Source organism: Bos mutus, chromosome 18 (assembly GCF_027580195.1).
Source record: "Bos mutus isolate GX-2022 chromosome 18, NWIPB_WYAK_1.1, whole genome shotgun sequence".
NCBI lineage: Eukaryota > Metazoa > Chordata > Mammalia > Artiodactyla > Bovidae > Bos > Bos mutus.
In genome coordinates this window covers 5,687,555-5,706,876 of record NC_091634.1, presented here as the reverse complement: position 1 = coordinate 5,706,876, position 19,322 = coordinate 5,687,555, and the positions used below count along the sequence as shown (strand labels likewise).

Sequence of the window (19,322 nt, the reverse complement as noted above, 5' to 3'; positions counted from 1 at the left end):
AGCTGAGCGGCCCTGGCCGCCACCCTCCACGACGCCTACCGCGCGACCGCGCAGGCGCGAGAGCCCAGCGCGGGGGCGGGGGGCACCTCCCTGGGCACCCGGAAGTCTCCGCCTAACGGGCCGAGCCCGCTCCTCCTGGCCTGGAAGGGGGCGGGGCGCGAAGCCCCTCGTCGCGCAGCGCCATAGAGCGTGGCCGGAGGACCCGTGTCCTAGACGCGTCCGGAAGTGCCACCCTGGGGCGCCCGCTCCGCACCATAGAGCTGGGGGGGGGCCCGCGGCAGCTAGGGGGGGGTCGCCGGACTCGCCTTCCTAGAGAGGCGAGGACGGGGTGGAGGCTGGAAGGGGGGTAGGGAGGGGAGGGGGGGAGCGGCGCGGGCGGAAGCGGCCAGGAAGGTCACTTCCGGCCTGGGCGCCCGTCCCCCTGACCCCAGGGTCTGAGTCGCCGCTGCCGCCGCTGCCACCATCCGCGAGGGAGGAGAGAGGAGGAGGAGTGCGGCGCGGCGGCCCCGGGACCGAGGAGGTGAGGGGAGGGCGCGGGGGCGGGGGCCGTGCGCCCGGGGCCGGGTGGGCGCGCGCCTCAGGGCGCCGGGCTGCGGCCGGGGGGCGGGCGGGGAGGCGGGCGGCGAGCGCGACTGGGCAGGCGAGTGCGCGTGCGCGCCGCGGGGGGGCGGGGGCGTGAGTGAGCGCGCGGCCGCTGACGCGGGGCGGGGCGCGCGCGCCGGGACGGGAGCGCGCACCACGCCCGGGGGCGCGCCCGAGGCGGGCGCGCGCAGCGCGGGCTCGCCGGTGGGGCCGCCGTGTCGCCCCCACCCCCACCCCAGCCTTCCCGGCCGCTCGTGGCCGGAAGTGGTGGCGACTCCCGGGGGAAGTTGAGGCCCCGGTGGGGGAGGCGGCGCGCGCGGGCCCAGCCGGCCTGACCGGAAACGGCGGCCCCCGGGGGACCGGTGGCGGCCCCTGGCCTGCCCGCTCCCCTTTCCCCCCTTTTCAAAGGAGCCAGATCCCGTTGCCGCCCCGGGCGCGCTGCGTGCGGCCTTTGATCCGGCCGGTAATTACGGGCATTCCGGCCGGCGGGAGGCTCATTCATTCGCCCGGGCGCGGGCGGCGGGCAGGAAGCGCGTGCGCTGGAGGGGAAATGTTAGGCCAAGGTCAGGCACCGCGTGGCCCGCGGGGCAGGGCGAGGCCGGCGGCCGGGCCCGATGGCCACCCCGAGGCCTCCCGGGCGCCGCATAGCGCCCTTGAGCCCCTGTTCGCGGCCCGGCCATAAAGGGGAGCACCCCAGTTCGTGGAAACGGGTGCCCCTGGGGCACAGGCCAGCCAGGGATGGCGTGATCAGACGGAAAAGTGAGCCACGGCGAGTGTGGACAGAGACTCTTGCGGGCCCATTGGTTGGCACGAGGACAGGGAGATGAAGCAGGCTCGCTGTGTGCGCGGAAGAGCTGGACCGGGCCCATGCGCCTCCTCACCTCCACACTCCTGTCCTCACCCAGGGGACCAGGGAGGGCGCCCCAGCCCCAGTCCAGAGGGGCACTGTAGGAAGGGACTGACTTGGTCTGTGTGCTCCGCGTGGTTCCTGGTGCCTGGACCTGTCTTAGGGATCCAGGGTTAGGATCCAGCTGGGGGTTGGGCCTGCCCTTGCTCCCGGGGAAGCCCGGTTACTGTGGCTTATCTCTTCCCTAAGAACATAAGCCTCTTTGGCTCAGCTGGCATTCACCCTCCGCCTCTGCAGGCAGGCCCTCCGGCCTGAGCCCCAGAACATTCAGATCTGATTCCTTCTTGTGTTGTCTCTTGTCTTAGCCTCTTACTCCTGGAGGTCTTGGAGTCTAACCCCCGAAGGCTGAGCTAGAGAACTGGAAGGATTCGGCCCAGGGTGGCCCCGGGCGTCAGGCGGCACTGCTGCGTGTTAGCCCTGGGCTCTGGGGTCAGACAGACTAGTTTCAGGTCCCAGCTCCACGTTCATCATCACCTTTCTGACCTCACAGCACAAGGAATTTCTCAGTTTCTACTAGTGAAAAAGAGGGGCTGTACTAATGGCGTTGACCTTGGTAGGAAGGCTCCCAATGCTCTCCTTTTGGAGCCAGCGCACAGCTCTCAGAAGGGGGTGTGAAGCGGGTGCAGAGGCCTCAGGCCGGCCCGGCATTCCTGGGCTCCGTCTCTTCCAGCCCCGTGACCTTGGACCTGCCGCTTCCCCTTTCCCAGGCTCAGTTCCTCCTCAGGCCCCCATGACCCAGAGCACGGTCCATCATCCCTGGGTGAGCCTCGTCCATCGACGCAGCTGCCAGCCCCGCCTGGTGTTGGGCCTGGGACACAGTGGTCCTGGTTCGGTGCTCCGCTAGGGGTGGGGCAGGACGGTGCAGTAGTGGAGAGGCTCGGACGCCCCAGGCAGGGGCTGGGGGTTGCCAGGCTAGCCGGGAGCTGGAGGAGCCCGGGGGAGATGTCTCGAGTCTCACAGGACAGAGGAGCTGGCCGAGAGGTCCTGGGGACCTGAGGGGGGCCTGAGTCCTGGGCTGGTGGCGGCAGTCTTGGTCTTGACCTCCAGTCTCTGCCTGGCTGCCCTGGGTCTCGGGTGGTCCCTTCTGGGCACTCCTGGGCTCAGACGCCCCCAGCCCTGACCCTGGACATGTGTCCTGCAGCGCCCCCAGCTGGCCGAGGCTGTGCCTGGGACCCCGCTGTGGCCCTGGCCTCCTTGTGGAGGCAGACTGCAGCCAGGAGCCTGGCTCGTACCCCAGAGGCCCCAGGGTGGGGGTGGTCACCCCACTCGGCGGTGGGCTGAGCCCCCCGCACTGGTGCAGGGTTGGCGGGAGTCCAGAGCCTGGCCTTTACCAGAGCTGCCGCCTCCGCTGGCTTCTTTTGGCCAGGCTTGGGGTCTGGGGAGATGGAGGCTGTTCTGGAGGTCTCTGAGGTATCCGTTGGTTTGGGGTTAGGGGACTTGGATACCCGCCATGGGGTGGGGCCGATGACTGGCTCGGAGACGTAGAGCTGGCGCCTGTTTTCAGGTGTGACTCTCGGTCCGTGTGTTAGGAGGCCTCCCTGCCCCAGTTGCGGGGGGTTGATTGTCTCTCCAGCGGGGCCAGCAGCCCTGTCCTGGTGGCAGAGAGGGCGCCTCTCACCACTGCGCTGCCCCCTGGCTGAGCCGGCTGCTCCTGGGGTCCACCTTGGTGTGGGGGTCTCCTTGCTCTGCCTGCCTGACTGTTGGGCCCACAGAACACTGGCCTCTCTTTGCCAAATGGGGGCTCCTGTGCGGGCTGCCTCGTCACGAGTGATGCTGGGGACCCACACGTGGTCCAGCCTGGAGGCGCAGGGTCAGGCCGGCCAGGACGTCCTGACTCCTTGGGCTGGAGGAGTTTGCCGTCTGCTGAGGTGTGTGTGGACACATAGGGTGGAGGAAGTCAGGGAGAGCCTCCCAGGGATGTGGGCTTGGTTGTAATCCGGAGTAAAGGGAGCCGGTACTGGTGTTCTTGGCGGAGGGGAGGACTGGCCTTGGAGGCTGGGCCGCGGGTGTGTCCCGAGGCCCTGGGAGGTTGGGTCAGCCCTGGACGGGTCTGAACTGGGCTCCAGAGGCCTGTCCACGTTCCCTGGGCGCCCAGCTCCTTGTGGAGCGCGGCCGTTCCTCTCATGATCTGGATGCCAAGCCCTTGAAGACGAGGCCCGGGGTGGAGCACCCGCCCCGGATGGTGTGGCTGGGGGTGAGGCCGACTCCACCCTGGCCACCCACCCACCAGCCCAGCGAGGGCAGCCTCCCATCCCCTTAGTGGCTGTGGGGATCAGGCGGTGCCCACGCTGTGTCCAGTCCTCGGTGTTGTTGTTTGGTCTTGTGTGGGGAGAAGGGACAGTGGAGCTGAGGGAAGGGAGGAGTCTGGGAAGGCTTCCTGGGGGAGGTGCTGTGTTCTCTGGGCTCTGGCGGCAGGTCTCCAGGGAGCAGACAGGGGCGGGGGCAAGGAGGAAAGAAGTATCCTGCAGATACCAGCCAGGACAGCCCAGCGCCCCCAGAGGGAGCGGAGTCTGGCCCATCGCCCGGTCAAGGGGTGACAACCAGCGATGGCCCACGTGTGCAGCTGTGTTTTTCTGGCCTGAAGAGTATTTTGTTGTTTTAAGGAATCTTCACTTATTTACCAGCATTTAAGGGCAGACGTGTGGGAAGCTCTAGGAAGGCTGGTGGTGGCCGGGCACTGGAGAGCAGACCCCTGGAAGGCCAGAAGGTGCCCGGCACGTGTGATGTGGGGCAGGGCTCCCAGGAGGAAGTGCGTCTGCGGGCTGACCTGGCAGACGCCGCCCGGGTCTGGAGTTTGGACCTAGTGCGAGGGCCATGTGTGGGGTAGTTCAGGTAGGGGGGTGGTGGGACCGAGCTGCCCTTAATAAAACAGACAGCAGCTCCCCTGTGAGGTGGTTGCCGTGCAGACAGGTCACCCTCTTACAGCTCACGGTGACCACGTGCACAGGGACGTGCCCCTGGGGACCACAGGTCCGCGTCCTGTCTGGGTCTGCCCGTCCTGACTTCTCGGGCAAGCAGAGTCACCACGGTCTCCCCTCCGAGACCAGCGCTTCCTCTTCCTGCTCCTCCAGCTGCCACGGGCTGCACGCGCGTCCATCACCGGTGACAGCCGTTTGGGCTGTCTCCACGCGCGGCTCCTGTGACTTGTGCTTCCGCAAACACGCGCGTGTAAACTGTCGTGCGGACGTGTTTTCACTCCTCTTGGGTTCATGGCTGGAAGGCCCTGCTTCTCCGCAGGCGTGCGCGTGCTTTCTGTGGTCATCGCGTCCGGCTGGCGCGCCTGCTCTGGGGTCTTGACGCCACGCCGAGCATGTATCTCTTCGTGTGCTTGCCAGCTCCTTGCGTGTCGTTTTGGAGAAGTGTCTCTTCCCATCCTCTGCCCCCTTTCAGTCGACTGATTTGTTTGAACCTAGTGCCTGGAAAAGATGAACCGGTCCGTGGTGTGGGGAGCGGATTTGGAGAGGGCTTGGAGGGTGCAGGCCCCGGGGGTGGGAGTTGGGAGAGGGCGGTGAGGGTGGGTGCAGGGCCCTCCCAGGGTGGACGCTGAGAGGTAGCCACTGGGCTTCGGTGGCCTCGAGGCTGGGACAGGGGCTGGGGAAGAATGGCCGGGGAGGAGCCGGGGGTCCCAGCTAAGGCCTGACGGCAGCCCAGGAACAGAGAGGCACGTGGGGCGGGTGGGACGGAGAAGCAAGGGGACAGCCGGGGCAGCTGTCTCCGGCAGCGGGAACCCTGGGCAGGCGCTGGAGCAGGGCCGGCCGGAGGAGGCGGCGAGATTGGCAGCGGAAGAAAGAGCCGGCGGGTAATTGGTGGGCAGGCATCCAGTGCAGGTGGGTGGGTCTAATAACAACAATAATAATAATTTGTCTCGCAGGCCCTGCCGGCTCCCAGGCTAATTGGATCGCTGCAGGGCCCCGCGGGGGTGGGCCTTCGTCTCTGTGGAGTGGGTGGGGGTCAGAGTGGGGCGGCCGGGCCTGACAGGTGTGTCGGGCCGTGGAGCGTCTGGGGGGCGGGGAGGGCAGGACCCACCACCTTCAGCCTCCAGGGACATCAGGTTCCACAGTCGGGCTGGCGCGGGAATCACCCCACTTCCCCCAGGGAGCCACCGGGTCAGGGGCTGCCCCAGCCCCCAGCTCTGGGTGGGAGGGCTGTGGCTTCCCCCTCCCCCCAGGTCCCGGGGTTGGACCCCAAGGCCCTGGGGCTCGGGGCAACACAGGAGCCCGAGTGGCCGCAGTGGAGGAGCACACGAGTGGCCGGGGCGACTCTCCAGTGCACGCCGTTGGCCCTTCACAGGGATCCAGGGAGTCTCCCAGGGCACGCTCCGGCTCCTCCCCACCCCCAACCCCGGGCTCCTGGGGTCCCTGCTGTGTGAGGCCGCGGTGGGGGCACAGGGCCCGGCCCCCGAGCCAGAGCGGCCCCCACGAGAGGCCCAGCAGGTGGATGCCAGGGTGTTTACCCGGTGGCTGGCTTTAAGTCTCCCTTCCTCGGGGGACGGGGGCGGGGTGGGGGGTCACCGCCCTCTGCTCAGGCCAAAAACAGAATGCAGAGCAGACTGCCCCGGGGCCCGGGTGTGCCGTGCGCCAGGTGGAGAGCCCGTGGGCCCAGAAGTCAGCCAGAGAAGCTGCCGCCTGTGGGGCCCAGTCGGGGCTTCCTGCCAGGTTCTGAGTTCCGTCCGACCGACCCCGCCCCCTCCGCTGCGGGCTCTGCCTTGGGCTCCTCCAGGCGTTTCCCAGGGCGCCCTGCGTGGCGGGCGCTTCCCCGAATCGTGGCGACCCTGTGCCCTAGTCTCCGGGTCTCAGACTCTGACCTGCCGCTGGTCGGCCTCGCTGAGGGTGTGTGTGGACACCTCGATCCCACTTAGACCCAGTGAAAAGCGCCCTTCGTTGGACGGCAGCTCCCAGGAGGATCATCGTGTGTGCACCCCCGCCCCCACTCTGTTCCAGTCTGTCGAGGGGCCTTACCCTGCCCTCCTCTGCCCTCCTGGGGCTTCCAGCTGGACTGACTGAGGCGATCAGCAGGAGACCAGATGGATTCTGTTAAGCACCAGCTCGGGAAAACCCGAGTGACAGGGCGGGGCGCCAGCGGGGGTCTGCGTGCTGGGGGGTAGCCTGGGCTGCGGTGGGGGAGACAAAGGAAGGTCATGTCTGCAGGTTCCCCGCCCTCTGGGGCGTTGTTCCCTCCTGGTGCGGGACCCTCTATCGCGGGGGACTTGCCTCCTCCTCTCGGGGAGTCATGGGTTCAGAGGAGCTCCTTGCACCAGGAGCTGGGTGTGGGCGGGGGTCCTGCAGTTCGAGGCCCGCTCCCCGCCCGCCATGGGAATCAGGTGGTGTCTCCCTCACTCCCTGAGCTGCCCCGTCTGGGGGTGTGGGGACCTCTGGCCTTGGGGCAAGCTGCCCAAAACCTCCCTGTCCTGCGTCCCTTCCCCTGGAGCCTGTGGACACCCTGAGGAGGATGGAGGGCCCCCGCCTTCTCAGTGCAGGAAGCGGGCGGAGGTGGATGCTGGCCGGGAAGCCTCTGCTTGCTTGACTTGGACGCAGTTGTTCCGGCCCCACAGGTGGCCGCCCAGCAGATAGGTGTGGATCAGAAGTCTCCCCGAGCGGCCCCTCCTGCGCTGCCGCTCCTGTTTCTCTTTTACTCGTTTCTGACACGGACGGTGCTTGAGTCAGGGCCTGCACACACATCTTAGTCTGTTTACGGACTCACTGGGACACAAGCCACCCTCGTGAAAGGGACAGTCCACCGGGTGTTACTCACAGAATTCGGCAGCCACTGCCACCGTCTCGTCCCAGAACATTTCATCACTCAGAGAAGCCCCGTGCCCACACGTGGGCGCTCCGCCAATCCCCGGCCTGGCAGCCTGGCCTCAGCCGGATCTTCCATGGCCTGCTCCGCTCCCCTCGCTGCCTCTGCGCAGCGCTGCTGTGAAGGCGGCCTCAGAGCGGGATTCTGGGGCTGCGTGGGCTGAGCCCCTGTGGTCGGCCTGCTAGGCTGTTCTCACGGCGGCCGTCCTGGTTGGCATGCCCGACCGCCCTGTACCCGGACTGTGGGGTGGTACCCGCTCGGCTCCGGCCGTCTGTCCTGTGGGGTCTGGGGTGGAAGGGTCTGGCGGCCCGTGTGTCAGCGTTCGGTGGGCTGCCTTCCGGACCTGGAGCCTCCACGCTACTCAGGCAGTTCCTGGGCGTCGCTCACCGTCAGCAGCGCCTGCTGTGTCCGGGGGTCTCGGGGTGGCGTGTCCCCGGGCCACCAGCTTCCTGGGAACCCCGTGGCCCCCACGCCCCCACCCCTCCACTCGGGGCAGTCGCCCTGGGAAGGCGGCTGGGGTCCCCAGCTCGGGCTGAGCGCTGCCCGCATCTGTCTTGTGGCCGTCCAGCCGGGGGGCGGAGGGTGCAGCTCGGGCCCCCGCGTGCGCTCTGGCGTCCTGTGAACCCTCTCCTTGTCTCCCCTCCGACAGGGCCCAGACATGGAGCTGCGGGAAGAGGCCTGGTCTCCGGGGCCGCTGGACTCCGAGGACCAGCAGATGGCTAGTCACGAGAACCCAGGTGAGGGGCCCTGGGCTTCTCCCGGCTGACCTCGCGCCCTGCCCGCCTCCTGGAGGCTCGGGGTCCTACCCCGCCTCCCAGGCCCAGCCAGCCGCCTCCCGGGCCTGGTGGGGTCTCCGTGGCCCCCCAGCTGGGAGCCTTTGGGGGCAGCCCCCTCGGCTGCCGCGGGTGGGGGCTCCTCAGCCTGGGGAGGGCCCGGGGGCTGGGGGTCAGGAGGACACAGGGCGTCCGGGTGGGCCTGGGTCCTCCCGGGTTTTCATCTTCATTTAAGACATGGGCAGCCTGCCTTATTTAATAAAGCGTTACCTGGCTTGAGTAACCTCCTCTGTGAGCCCCCGGGGATGAGGCTTCGCGTGCTGAGGCCGGGCCACAGCCTCGCCAGCCCCCACCCTCAGGGGGAGCCGTGGCCCATCTCCCCGGCCCCGGGCTTCCATGCAGGGCGCCTGTGAAATAAAGTGTGAAGCGCTCTGTGCTGCTGTTGATGCGTCTTCGTGCGTCCCGGCCGGCGTCCATGACCTCTCACTGTGAGGGCTCTAGGCCTGGGGGAACAGACCCCGCCCTACAGGGAGGGCCCAGGCCCTCCTTCACCACGGCGCCCCCCCTCCCTGTTTTTTTACCGCTTTAAAGTAAGATTAACCTTACAGTTGGTTTCCTTCTGGAAACTTCCAGCCCGACAGTGTGGTGGCCGCACGTCGCGCTGCCTGGCCCCAGCAGTGAACCACACTGGGTGGGCCTACACTGCCTGTGCCCGTTTCCTGGAGGATTTCAAAAAGCATCCCCAGGTGTCGCAGCGGCTCACCCATAAATTCTCCGCGAGCAGCAAACGCTCATCTCAGCTGACGGACTCAGCGTTTCCCCTGACTGTCCTCTGCCCCCAGCCGCCTCCGGAAGGCGGTTTACCTCGGAGCCCAGGGTTCTGACTGTGCACGCTGTCCACTCAGGCGCTCTCCTGGGCAGACCTTGAAGGGCAGGTGGGCTCTCACCTCTGTTCTGCCCAGTGGTCTGCTCGGGCCCCCACCCTGTGACCCCCTGCGCGCTTCCCAGCTGCTCTGCTCCCCCTTGTCGGCACCCCTGTGGGCCCCTCCCGTGAGGGGCAGTGTGGGACCCCTGCCCTGAGACCGCTGGTGCTGTCTGGTGCGGTGGGGAGGGCCAAGGGGCCCCGGGGGCAGGGCTGTGAGCCCGGGGCATGGGACGGTGGGGCCACCAGGAGCCAGGGCTGGGGCTGGGCTGGACTGTCTGCAGGCTGCAGCCAGGTCTGTGCTGACCACCTCACGGGCGCACTGACCGCGCGCGCCCCCCCCCCAGACCCCGGGGGAGGTGGGGAGCCGGCAGGGGTGCGGTGTGAGAGCTGGCCAGGTCTTCCACGTGGGCACTCAGAGAGAGGTCCTCTGAACACGGATCGTAGGTGAAGAGAAGGCCTGACTGAGGCGGGGAGGAGTCTTCAGCCAGTGGGTTGGAGATAACCCTCCAGGGCCAGGGTCCCAGCCTCACACGGTCAGGCCCGCCTCTCCTATCTCAGTGCCACTAGCATCACCCCACAGAGTCCCCTGAAATGCTCTTCCTGAGCTGGGGCAACAGCAGACCCCGCGTGAAAAGACAGCAACCTCACCCAGGCAAGACCCACGTGCCCTGGCAGAGCCCCGAGCACAGGGGGATGGGGACGAGCCAACGGCCTGCGTGGTGTTAGGGGGCGGGGAGCTGGCCACCAGGCCGCCCTCGGGGGTCACTGTGGGCAGCAGCTGCAGCGGGTGTTCCATGCAGAGCAGCAGCGGGGTGCACAGACTGCCTGGGCCCGCGGCTTCCTGTGTCCAGGGAAAGCACCCGCCATGGAGGCCCCAGGCAGGGCAGGGCCTGCACGGAGGGGCTTCAGGGTCCAGTGGGGACTGCAGTGGGGAGGGGAAGGTACTGACCAAATGGGGTGGCGGCAGAGCGAGGGTCCCTGGGAGAGCAGGTCACACACGCGGCAGAGGACCCCCGAGGAGCTGAAAACACTGCCCAGAATGTAGCCGCCTGCGAATTCAGGGAAGTGGACGTCCAGAGATGGGCAGACAGGGAACTAAAGTTCTGTTCTGCTGACCCCACCCCGCAGGAGCTACTAGAATAAGAGAAAGGGGCCGAGGAGGGTGTCCTCAGATGCGGAGGCTGCGGTGTGTCAGAGGTGCACAACCAGACAGGCGGGACTGTGCGGAGGGGCTTGGAAGAACAAGACCAGGACCGCGCGGCCCAGGGGCAGAGCTCAGCAGACAGCCAGAAACACAGACAAAGCCATTTCAAGACAAAGATGGAGCAGCTGAAGACCGAGTAAAAGTAGTGAGTGCATCGTTCCCTGAGAAAACCTGAAGGTGAAAAGGAGGAAGGTTGTAAAATCAAAAAGAAATAAAGATTACAAAAGGGTTTAAAAAAAAAAAAAAGGTACTGAAGTTAGTTAAAGAAAGCCCCAAAAGACAAAACCCTGTATAAGGAAGAGAACAGTGAAACCTACGCATCTAGAAAACATTCCTGAAATGGAAAAGTTGGGTGTCGAAAGAGCAAGTCGAAACTCTGAGAACATCCGCTCGGATGGATGGTCTTTGAATCTAGTCGCTGGGCTTGAAGAAGCAGATCCCCCCGGGTACCTGGGGAAAGAGCGAACGGCCCCAGGCAGAGGAGACGGCATTGCGCTCAGCCAGTCAGTGGCGCCTTCTGCCAGGGCAAAGTGGAGGGCTCCTGTTTCTGATTGTTGGGGGAAGGAAAGGGAGGCCGCGGGTCACATCATATGGAGAAGCGACCTGCACGTTGGAAGGGCGGAGCCAAGCAGACCGGCTCCGCGTGGGCCCTTCCGGGAGATCCGCGGGCCAGGGATCCACGGGCAGGGAGCGGGGCCAGGCTGGCTGTGAGGTGGGCGCCCGAGTCCTGAGGAACCTCGCTTGGCCGTGCCGGTGTGCGCACCGCCATCCCGATGCTGGTGCTGTGGTGTCAGCAGCCTGGCACAGACGGCGCCTCTGGGTTCTCTCCTCGCCTTGTGAGGACTGGGGATGCGGGCGTCTAAGGAAGACCGCAGAGAAGCCTACTGGCCTGGATCTGTATGGAAAGTGTCAGTTAGAGCTTACAGGAATTTTACCTTAAAAAAAAAAAAAGCAGTGATCACTTCCAGATTTGGAGCTTGAAATTGTTTCCTGCTCAGAGAAACCAGAGCGCCCTTGTAGATTGGCTGGCTGCAGGTCTGGGGAAGAAAGTGTGGGTGAGCCTGTGGTGGCAGAGGCGCTGTCACAGGACCCCCTAGGTCCCATCCGGAGGACTCGGAGCCCCTTCAAGGCTCCCACGCACCACAGCTGGCGGGGTGACAGGCGAGGGGTGCAGCCCACCAGATGTGTGTAAATCCGTGGACTCAGAGTGCAGTGAGGAAAGGGAAGGTTACTTGGTCATGCTGGAGGACAACGGAAGACCGGGCAGATGAGGGAAAATGAGGTTCATTCCGCCGTAAACCCGTGAAATTGACCACTGGGTCCCAACCAGCGGGCGAGGGAGCTTCTCAAAACTACTCCACCTACTAAACGGAATGTGGAGCTGACCACAATCAATGCAGGATAAATGCCCTGTCACGACGGGGGCGGGGCCCCTCTGTGCCCGCTGCGTGCAGGGGCCGCGCCGTGCATCCCTCCATGATTCCGTAGATGTCTGAGTTCCTGCGTGTCAGTGGCCCTTGATGTCACAGAAACGATACGCCATCACACGAGAGACGATAATCCATGCTTTTAGTGAGAGAACGGGATTGCATCTTCAGAATGACTGACCACAGAACCGGCGGGGCTGGGCCCCCAGCAGCCCACGAGGAGGAGCTGGCAGCCCGCGAGGGTCCAGAGGGCCGCAGGGCTCCGTGAAAAGAAGATTGTCAGGAAAAGCAAGAGACCGGCGAAGCTGTGTATTACACAGGACCTAAAAGACTTAGATGAAGTCAAAAGTAAAGGGACCGAACTCATGTCTGGGGATGTGCACTTGGGTGATGGCGTGCAGGAACGCGAGGGGGCGGCTCTTGCACGGCTCTTTGGGCTTGGGGTGGGGGAGGGTGCGTGGGACCGGGCACGGAGGGGCTCCGGTAGGGAGGGCGGACCGGGGGCAGCCGCTGACCATCTTCCTGACCTGGACGGGGTGCAGAGTCGGACTCGGGGGTGCACGAGAGCGCGGGGCCCTGCACCCACTGCAGGAGACCAGAGGTCCGCTGGTTGAGGGGCAGGCCCGCCTCCCGGAGTGAGTAGACACTCCTCCACTGGGCCGTTTTAACACCTGCTCGAAAAGTAGTGCCTGTGGTGAAGGCGGCGCAGTGCCGCCCCCGGCTCAGCCCCACTATCAGCCCAGCCCTGCGGCGCCCCCCCCCCCTCGCCCCCGCCCCGAGCTTTCTCTCCTGTTTCCGGACCGGCGCTCCGCCCCTCGCCCCCCACCCGCATCCAGGACTGCTGGTTGAGTCCCAGGGGTCTCACAGGTTCAGGTGGGCTATGTTATGTCCCGGTCCTTGCGATGGCAAATGCGCGTCATCGCCGAGTCATGTCTCTGTTGTTAAACTTTAGGGACAACTTGGAAAGCAGAGCGTGTACTTCGGCCTTCCGCCAATAGCAAGCCTACTTCCCATCCCCTCCCTTCCCCACGCCTTAGGACGTCGTGTGCTTATGACTGTTTCTCCTCCTTATCTCCCTTGGCCGCGCTGCGTGGCTTGCTGGATCGCAGGGCCCCGATCAGGGTGGGACTGGGGCCCGAGAGGCAGTGGAGTCCTAACGGTGGCCGCCCTGGAGTTCCCGATTTATGTTGACGTCAAAGTGGAGTGGGCCCCAGGCCATCTCTTCGGAAGCGCCTCCCACCCCGCCCAGGCTTCCTACCGAAGTGATGTCCTGTCCCAGCTCAGGCCCTGTTCCGGTACTCCTCGCGTGGAGCCCTGGTTCTCAAAGCGTCGGTGCTCAGTCACCGGGGGTGGCGCGTGGGGCATCGTCTCCCAGCGCTGCCGGAGCTCAGGGCGGCCACCTGGGATCCGGACTGCGGGCCCCTGGTGCTTCTCCGCCCCCAGGCCGTGTCGCCGCGGGAGGCGGCTCATCTGGCTGGCCCCTCGGTGTCCTCGCTGCGAAGGCCCGAGTCCCCAGCGCCCACCTCGCGGGTCTTAACGCACAGATGCTTACCGAGTGCACGAGGACGTTATCTCGAGGACAGTGTTGGGGCACTTTGTCCCAGGCCGGGTGCTGGAACACGGTCCGACCGCTGGCCCTGTGGGCCTGCAGGCTAGTGAGAGGGGGCGGGAAAACAGAGCTAGGTAGGTTATGGTGGGGTTCACCTTTGAGCGACGCCTTCGCGTGGCACCTGGGGGCGGGGCCGGAGGCTGGTGGGCGGGGTTATTTCCGGGGCGGAACCGAAGCTTGGTGGGCGGAGCTGTGTCCGCGGCCCAGGCCGGAGGCTGGTGGGCGGGGCTATGCCGGGGCGAGGCTGGGTCCGAGTGTGGGAGGGGCTGTGCCCAGGGGTGGAGCCGGAGACTGGTGGGCGGGGCCGTGTGGGGGGCGAGGCCACGCCTAGGGGGTGGAGCCGGAGGATGGTGGGCGGGGCTGGGCCCGAGCTCTGGCCCCTGGCAGGTGTCTGAGCTGGAGCCCCCTAAATCCGTCTCCATTCTGTAGCTCAGGCCCGAGTCGCACAGGGAAGGCAGATGTCGCCGAGGGTGCACCCAGATCTCGTGGAGCCGCTCATCTCTCCCGGGAGGCCGCCCGGGCGAGGGGCGGTGTAAATGTATTAAGGCTTTGTCGGGCAGTCGGCCCGCGGAGGTGTCCGAGGTGGTGTCCTCAGTTCGCAGGCGCCGGGAACGAGGCCCCGCGCTCCTTTCTTGTCTCCACTGGGCACACAGGGCCCACAGAACCAGGGCCCAGGCTGAGGACGTCTGTGATAGAGGTTGCGGGGTGTGGGGTTGCACCCCCAGTTAGTGGGGGGGGGTAGTCAGGGCTCTCCTGCTGTGCTCTCATTAACCAGTCCGACCCCCGCAGCCACGGTCGTCTTCCCAGAACCCAAATGTGACACCGTCCTTTCCCGGGCCGAGATGAGAGCCGCCTGGTGCGAGGGTCTCCTGCCTCAGGGATCGTTCTGTACTAGGGCCTTACCTAGCCCTCCACGCGCAGCCCCGTTCGATTCTGTTGATTCCTTTAGCAGACATTTCTGGAATCCCCACCAAGTCCCGGGCATTGTTCTGGGTGTGGGGGAAACGGCTGTGAAGGAAGGCGAAGCCCTAGGGGATGGTTATGGAGTGTTTGGTAAAACGCAGGAAACTGGGGGGTGTGGGGATGGGGATTGAGCGAGCACGTCTGCCCGGGGCAGGCCTGGCAGCTGCAGGCCCGGTTCTCGGCGCTCCGAGGTGCCGCCCCCGGCCTGGTGGAGGGGAGCCGGTTCCCGAGGCCTCGCAGCGCGGCAGGGAAGCAGCCCCAGCCGCCCTCCGCGGGCTCTCTGACGTCCTCTCCCCACTTCCTTGCAGTGGACATCCTCATCATGGATGACGACGACGTCCCCAGCTGGCCCCCGACCAAGCTGTCCCCTTCCCCATCGGCGGCCCCCGCCGGCCCTCCGCCCCGGCCGCGGCCGCCCGCGCCCTACATCTGCAACGAGTGCGGCAAGAGCTTCAGCCACTGGTCTAAGCTGACGCGGCACCAGCGCACGCACACTGGCGAGCGGCCCAACGCCTGCGCCGACTGCGGCAAGACCTTCTCGCAGAGCTCGCACCTGGTGCAGCACCGGCGCATCCACACGGGCGAGAAGCCCTATGCCTGCTCTGAGTGCGGCAAGCGCTTCAGCTGGAGCTCCAACCTCATGCAGCACCAGCGCATCCACACGGGCGAGAAGCCCTACGCCTGCCCCGATTGCGGCCGCAGCTTCACGCAGAGCAAGAGCCTGGCCAAGCACCGGCGCTCGCACAGCGGCCTCAAGCCCTTCGTGTGCCCGCGCTGTGGCCGCGGCTTCAGCCAGCCCAAGAGCCTGGCGCGCCACCTGCGGCTGCACCCCGAGCTGTCGGGGCCGGGCGTGGCGGCCAAGGTGCTAGCGGCCAGCGTGCGCCGGGCCAAGGCGCCCGAGGAGGCGGCGGCGGCGGACGGCGAGATCGCCATCCCGGTGGGCGACGGCGAGGGCATCATCGTGGTGGGCGCGCCGGGCGAGGGGGCGGCGGCGGCTGCAGCCATGGCGAGCACGGGGGCCAGGGCGCCGGGACCCCGCTCGCGCGCGCCCCGGCCCCCAAGCCGTACGTGTGTGTGGAGTGCGGGAAGGGCTTCGGGCACGGGGCCGGGCTGCTGGCCCACCAGCGCGCCCAGCACGGGGACGGGCTGGGAGCAGCGGGGGGTGAGGAGCCGGCGCACATCTGCGTGGAGTGCGGCGAGGGCTTCGTGCAGGGCGCGGCGCTGCGCCGGCACAAGAAGGTGCACGCCGTGGGCGCGCCCTCGGTCTGCAGCCACTGCGGACAGAACTACTACCGGGCGGGCGGGGACGAGGACGACGAGGACGACGACGAGGAGGCGGCGGGCGGGCGGTGCAGCGAGTGCCGCGGCGGGGAGGGCCGGTAGGGGCGGCGGCCCGGGGGGGCGGGGCGCCCCTCGGGCTGGGCGGGAACGACGGCGCGGGACCCAGAGGCTGGGGCGAAACGGACAGAGGGGCGTCCCGGGGGTGCGGCGGGCCTGGGGCGGGGCGCGCGGAGCGCCCACCAGGTCGCCCGGCCCCTCCCCGCGCCCGCCGCTCGGCCTGGCTTGGCCCCGTCGGTTCTCGGCCAAGCCCGAATCGAGACGTTGGGTGGGAACTAGAGAGACCAAGACGCGACGAAACCCATGAGCGGAAGACCATTCGCCCTCTTTCCTTTCCCTCGCCGAAAGGGCTGCTGCGAGAACAGCGAGCCGTGCACCCTTTACCCTCGGAGGGGCCCCAGCAGGAAGGGAGAGAGGGTCCTTTTACCCTTTAGAATTTTCTTTTAATCACACTGCCTCCTGCCCCCGCCCGCCTGTTATTTTCTTCCCCTTCGCGGTCCCAGCCTTTCTCCTCTCCCTGCCCTCCCCCACCCCGCCGGGTCTGGGGTCGCGGAGGCGTGCGGAGCAGAGCGCCCGCGTCCCGGGCGACCCCGCGGACAGCGGGTCCCGGCTCATCCCAGGCCTGGGCGCGGCGGGAAGAGGGCTCGGGGGCAATAAATCGCACTATCCGATCGTCCCTCCTGTGCGTGGTTCTTGAGTCCGGGGAAACGGAGGGCCCCGCACCCGGGCAGCTGCTGCTGGGTGCGTGGGTGGGGGGCACCGGCCAGGCCGGAGGAGAGAGGCCGACATCGGCCCAGGCCGCGCGCGTACCCGGGTGCTCCCTGGAGAATGTCCTGGGAGAGTGACCGGCCGGCTCCGGCAGCGGGCTCTGGGTCCCCGCGTGAGCGGCGTCCTCAATCCGGGAGGACTGGCAGGCCAGTGAGGACCTGGGGCGGGTGTTCCGAGCGAGGCCCGCCCACCGCTGCTTTTAAAAGGACTCCGGCGGCCGGGGGCCGGGGGGCGGGGCGGGGCTGAACAGGCCGTGCCTCTCCTCGCAGTGGCGGGCAGCTCTCCCCCGCGCTGCCAAGGACCCCAGGCTCCCGTCTCCACCAGCCCCGGCGGCCCCGCCAGCGTGCAGCGTCTTGGAAGACTTGTCCTGCACCTTGTAGCTGTGTCCCGTCCTCACATCCACTGGGGGAGCAGGGGACAGCCACGGTGTCACAGGTCACCGTAGAGGAGTGCCTGTCTCAACTTCCCAGCGACAGAATTACTGCCTCTAGGAAGAAGCTGGACTCTGGTGGGTGGGCGGGTATCTGCCTACACACCGCCCCCTGCCTCCTAGGAGCCAGCGGGACCGGGGGAAGACAAGGGTGGGCAGTGGCTTTCTGCTGCTGGGCCACGTGCCAGACCCACAGGTCGGCCCGGGTGGGGGTGGTGCCTGATACCACCCCAGCATCCCGGAACCCTCCGCTGGAGGCCTGGGGACCATGGGGTCTTGGGAGGCTGCAGTGGGTGACCCCGGGGAGGTAGGGTCCCCCCAGGGTGTGTTTCCAGCCTGGCCAAACGGTTCCTCTGGGTTCCTCTGGGTTCCTCTGACCTCCGCGGAGTGTGGAGCTGACCAACCAGTCGGGGGAGCTGAAGGAGGAAGCAGGGGTTGGGGTGTGTGTCCTCTCAGGCCTGAGTCTCCCCTGGCCTCTGCTGTCCCTGAGCAGGCCCCAGGCCACAGCCCCTTGGGGCCTCTGGTTCGGAAGCCAAAGTCATGGCCGGCCACCGGTGGGCAGGGACGTGTAGCCCAGGAGGCTTCATTAGGACACCTTGTTCTCAAGTGGCCGTGGCCTCGCTTGGAAACGGTGGACCTGGGTCCGTTTCTTCTGAGGTCTCAGACCTCTGTACGGGAGGGAGGGGGAAAGCTGCTGTTTGTCCAGCGAGGCCGGGGAAACAAAGGCTGAGGGGACGTTTCCTGGTGCCCGCAGGTCCCTTCTCCGTCGGCCAGAGCTGACCTTGGGCGCTTCCGGAGGCGGGGGGGAGGGGGGGGAGTGCTGCCTGCTGGGGGTGGGGGGGTGTTCCCTGTCCCCTGGGGAGGAGTAAGCGTTGGGTTGAGTCGTTCTGTCCCCACCTCCGCGGGCAGAGGCAGCACCTGACACCCGGGCCAGATTCTGGGCCACAGAGAGAGGCTGTGTGACCCTGGGCAAGTGAACTAACCCCTCTGACCCTCCGCTGCCTCCTCTGTGCAAAGAAAAACTTGCCTGTCACAACTGTTTGCAGGGACCCCTGGGGTGTCTCTAAGTGCCTGGTCTCCTCTGGTCACTGACCTCGATTCCTGTCCCGGGAGGAGCCTAGTGCGGGACTTAGGAGCCAGGCACACTGCTCTGCCAGCCGGTGCCGCCCGCCTTCTCCAGTCCTCAGTTCACTTCTTGTCACAATGTGGCATTCAGTGAGCTCGAGGGGCTTCCCAGGTGGCTCGGTGGTCAAGAATCCACCTGCCAACGCAGGAGATGCGAGGAAGAGCCCCTGGAGCAGGGCATGGCACCCCACTCCAGAATTCTTGCCTGGAGAATCCCATGGACAGAGGAGCCTGGTGGGCTGCAGTCCACCGGGTCACACAGGCATGACTGAGCGCGCGTGCAGTGAGCCAGCAGGGGCACGTACTTGGTTTATTTATCCCGTCTCCTCCTGCTCCCAAGCTCTGGCGGCTGTGACTCAGGCAGCCGCACCTTTGGGTCTAGGAAACAGCCCTCCTCCTCCGCGGGGAGCAGGCAGTGGCCACCCCCTAACATGTCTGGAGGACGCGGGCCTGTGTGGAGGGCACTTTCGTCCTGTGGGGCATGGACGTGTGGCCAGGAGAGGGTTTTCTGTCTCAAGTGAAGCGGCAGTTCTCAGCTGAGGCGACTGTGCCCTGGGGTCATCTCTAATTCCCAGGGTAGAGGAGGAGGGGTGCGTGGGTGCACCTGGCATGTAGTGGGGGGAAGGCCAGGGATGCTGCTGACGTCCTGCCATGCTCAGGGGGGGCTCCCGCCCCCAAAAGGTTATCCTGCCCGGAGGCCGGCGGTGCTGGGGAGACACTGGCCCCAGGGACCCCTCCATCCTTCCTGCTCCCGCGCGTGTAAAGGGAAAGGCGACGCTCTGCCGCCACCTCGTGGGCACCAGGGGGAGCGCAGGGAGGTGGGCTGGGCGCCTGCTCCTGGGGCCGCGGGATTAACTGAACTGGACTCATCCACCCACCTACTTGTCCCCCAGTGAACAGGGAGGTTCTACACAGCGACCCCAGGCCAGGCATTCGGGGACTTGTGGCTCAGAGGACCAGCTGACATGGCTTCACACCAGACACACACACACACAGCCCCCCGACTTTATCCACCTGGAGAAAATGACAAGGGCGAGCCCACAGCCATCCAGGACGCAGTACAGATGTCCCCACCCCACCATGGCCAGACGAACTTGGTTGGTCAGGGCGATGCCCCTGGATTTGCCAAGGGACCCTCCAGGGCTTCCCTGGTGCTCAGTGGTAATCCCCTGGCAGAGGAAATGGCAACCCCCTCCGTATTCTTGCCTGGAGACTCCCATGGACAGAGGGGCCTGGTGAGCTACAGTCCACGGGGTGGCAGAGTCGGACACGACTGAGCGACTGAACGGCAGGGATGGACCCCTCCGGGAGTGGGTCCCTGCCCTCTTGCCCTGCCTTTCCCTGGTGCAGATATGGAAGTAAATGTGCACACAGCTGTGCGTCGAGTATTAGATTCCACGTGGAGTGACAGCCACATGGCATTCGCTTTCTCTTCCTGACTTAGTGTGATCATCCTGCGCCCACCCACACTG

At 66.5% G+C, this 19,322-nt stretch overlaps 1 protein-coding gene across 1 annotated transcript; it reads left to right on the top strand.

The window, feature by feature from the left end:
- The first annotated feature begins 350 nt into the window (after window positions 1-350).
- ZNF787 (zinc finger protein 787) lies at window positions 351-15,710 on the top strand. Its single transcript, XM_070387235.1, is given in 4 exon segments — window positions 351-520; window positions 7,938-8,025; window positions 14,498-15,229; window positions 15,232-15,710. Coding segments are annotated over 3 exon segments (1,152 nt in total). The 5' UTR covers window positions 351-520; window positions 7,938-7,946; the 3' UTR covers window positions 15,573-15,710.
- The last annotated feature ends 3,612 nt before the right edge of the window (window positions 15,711-19,322 follow it).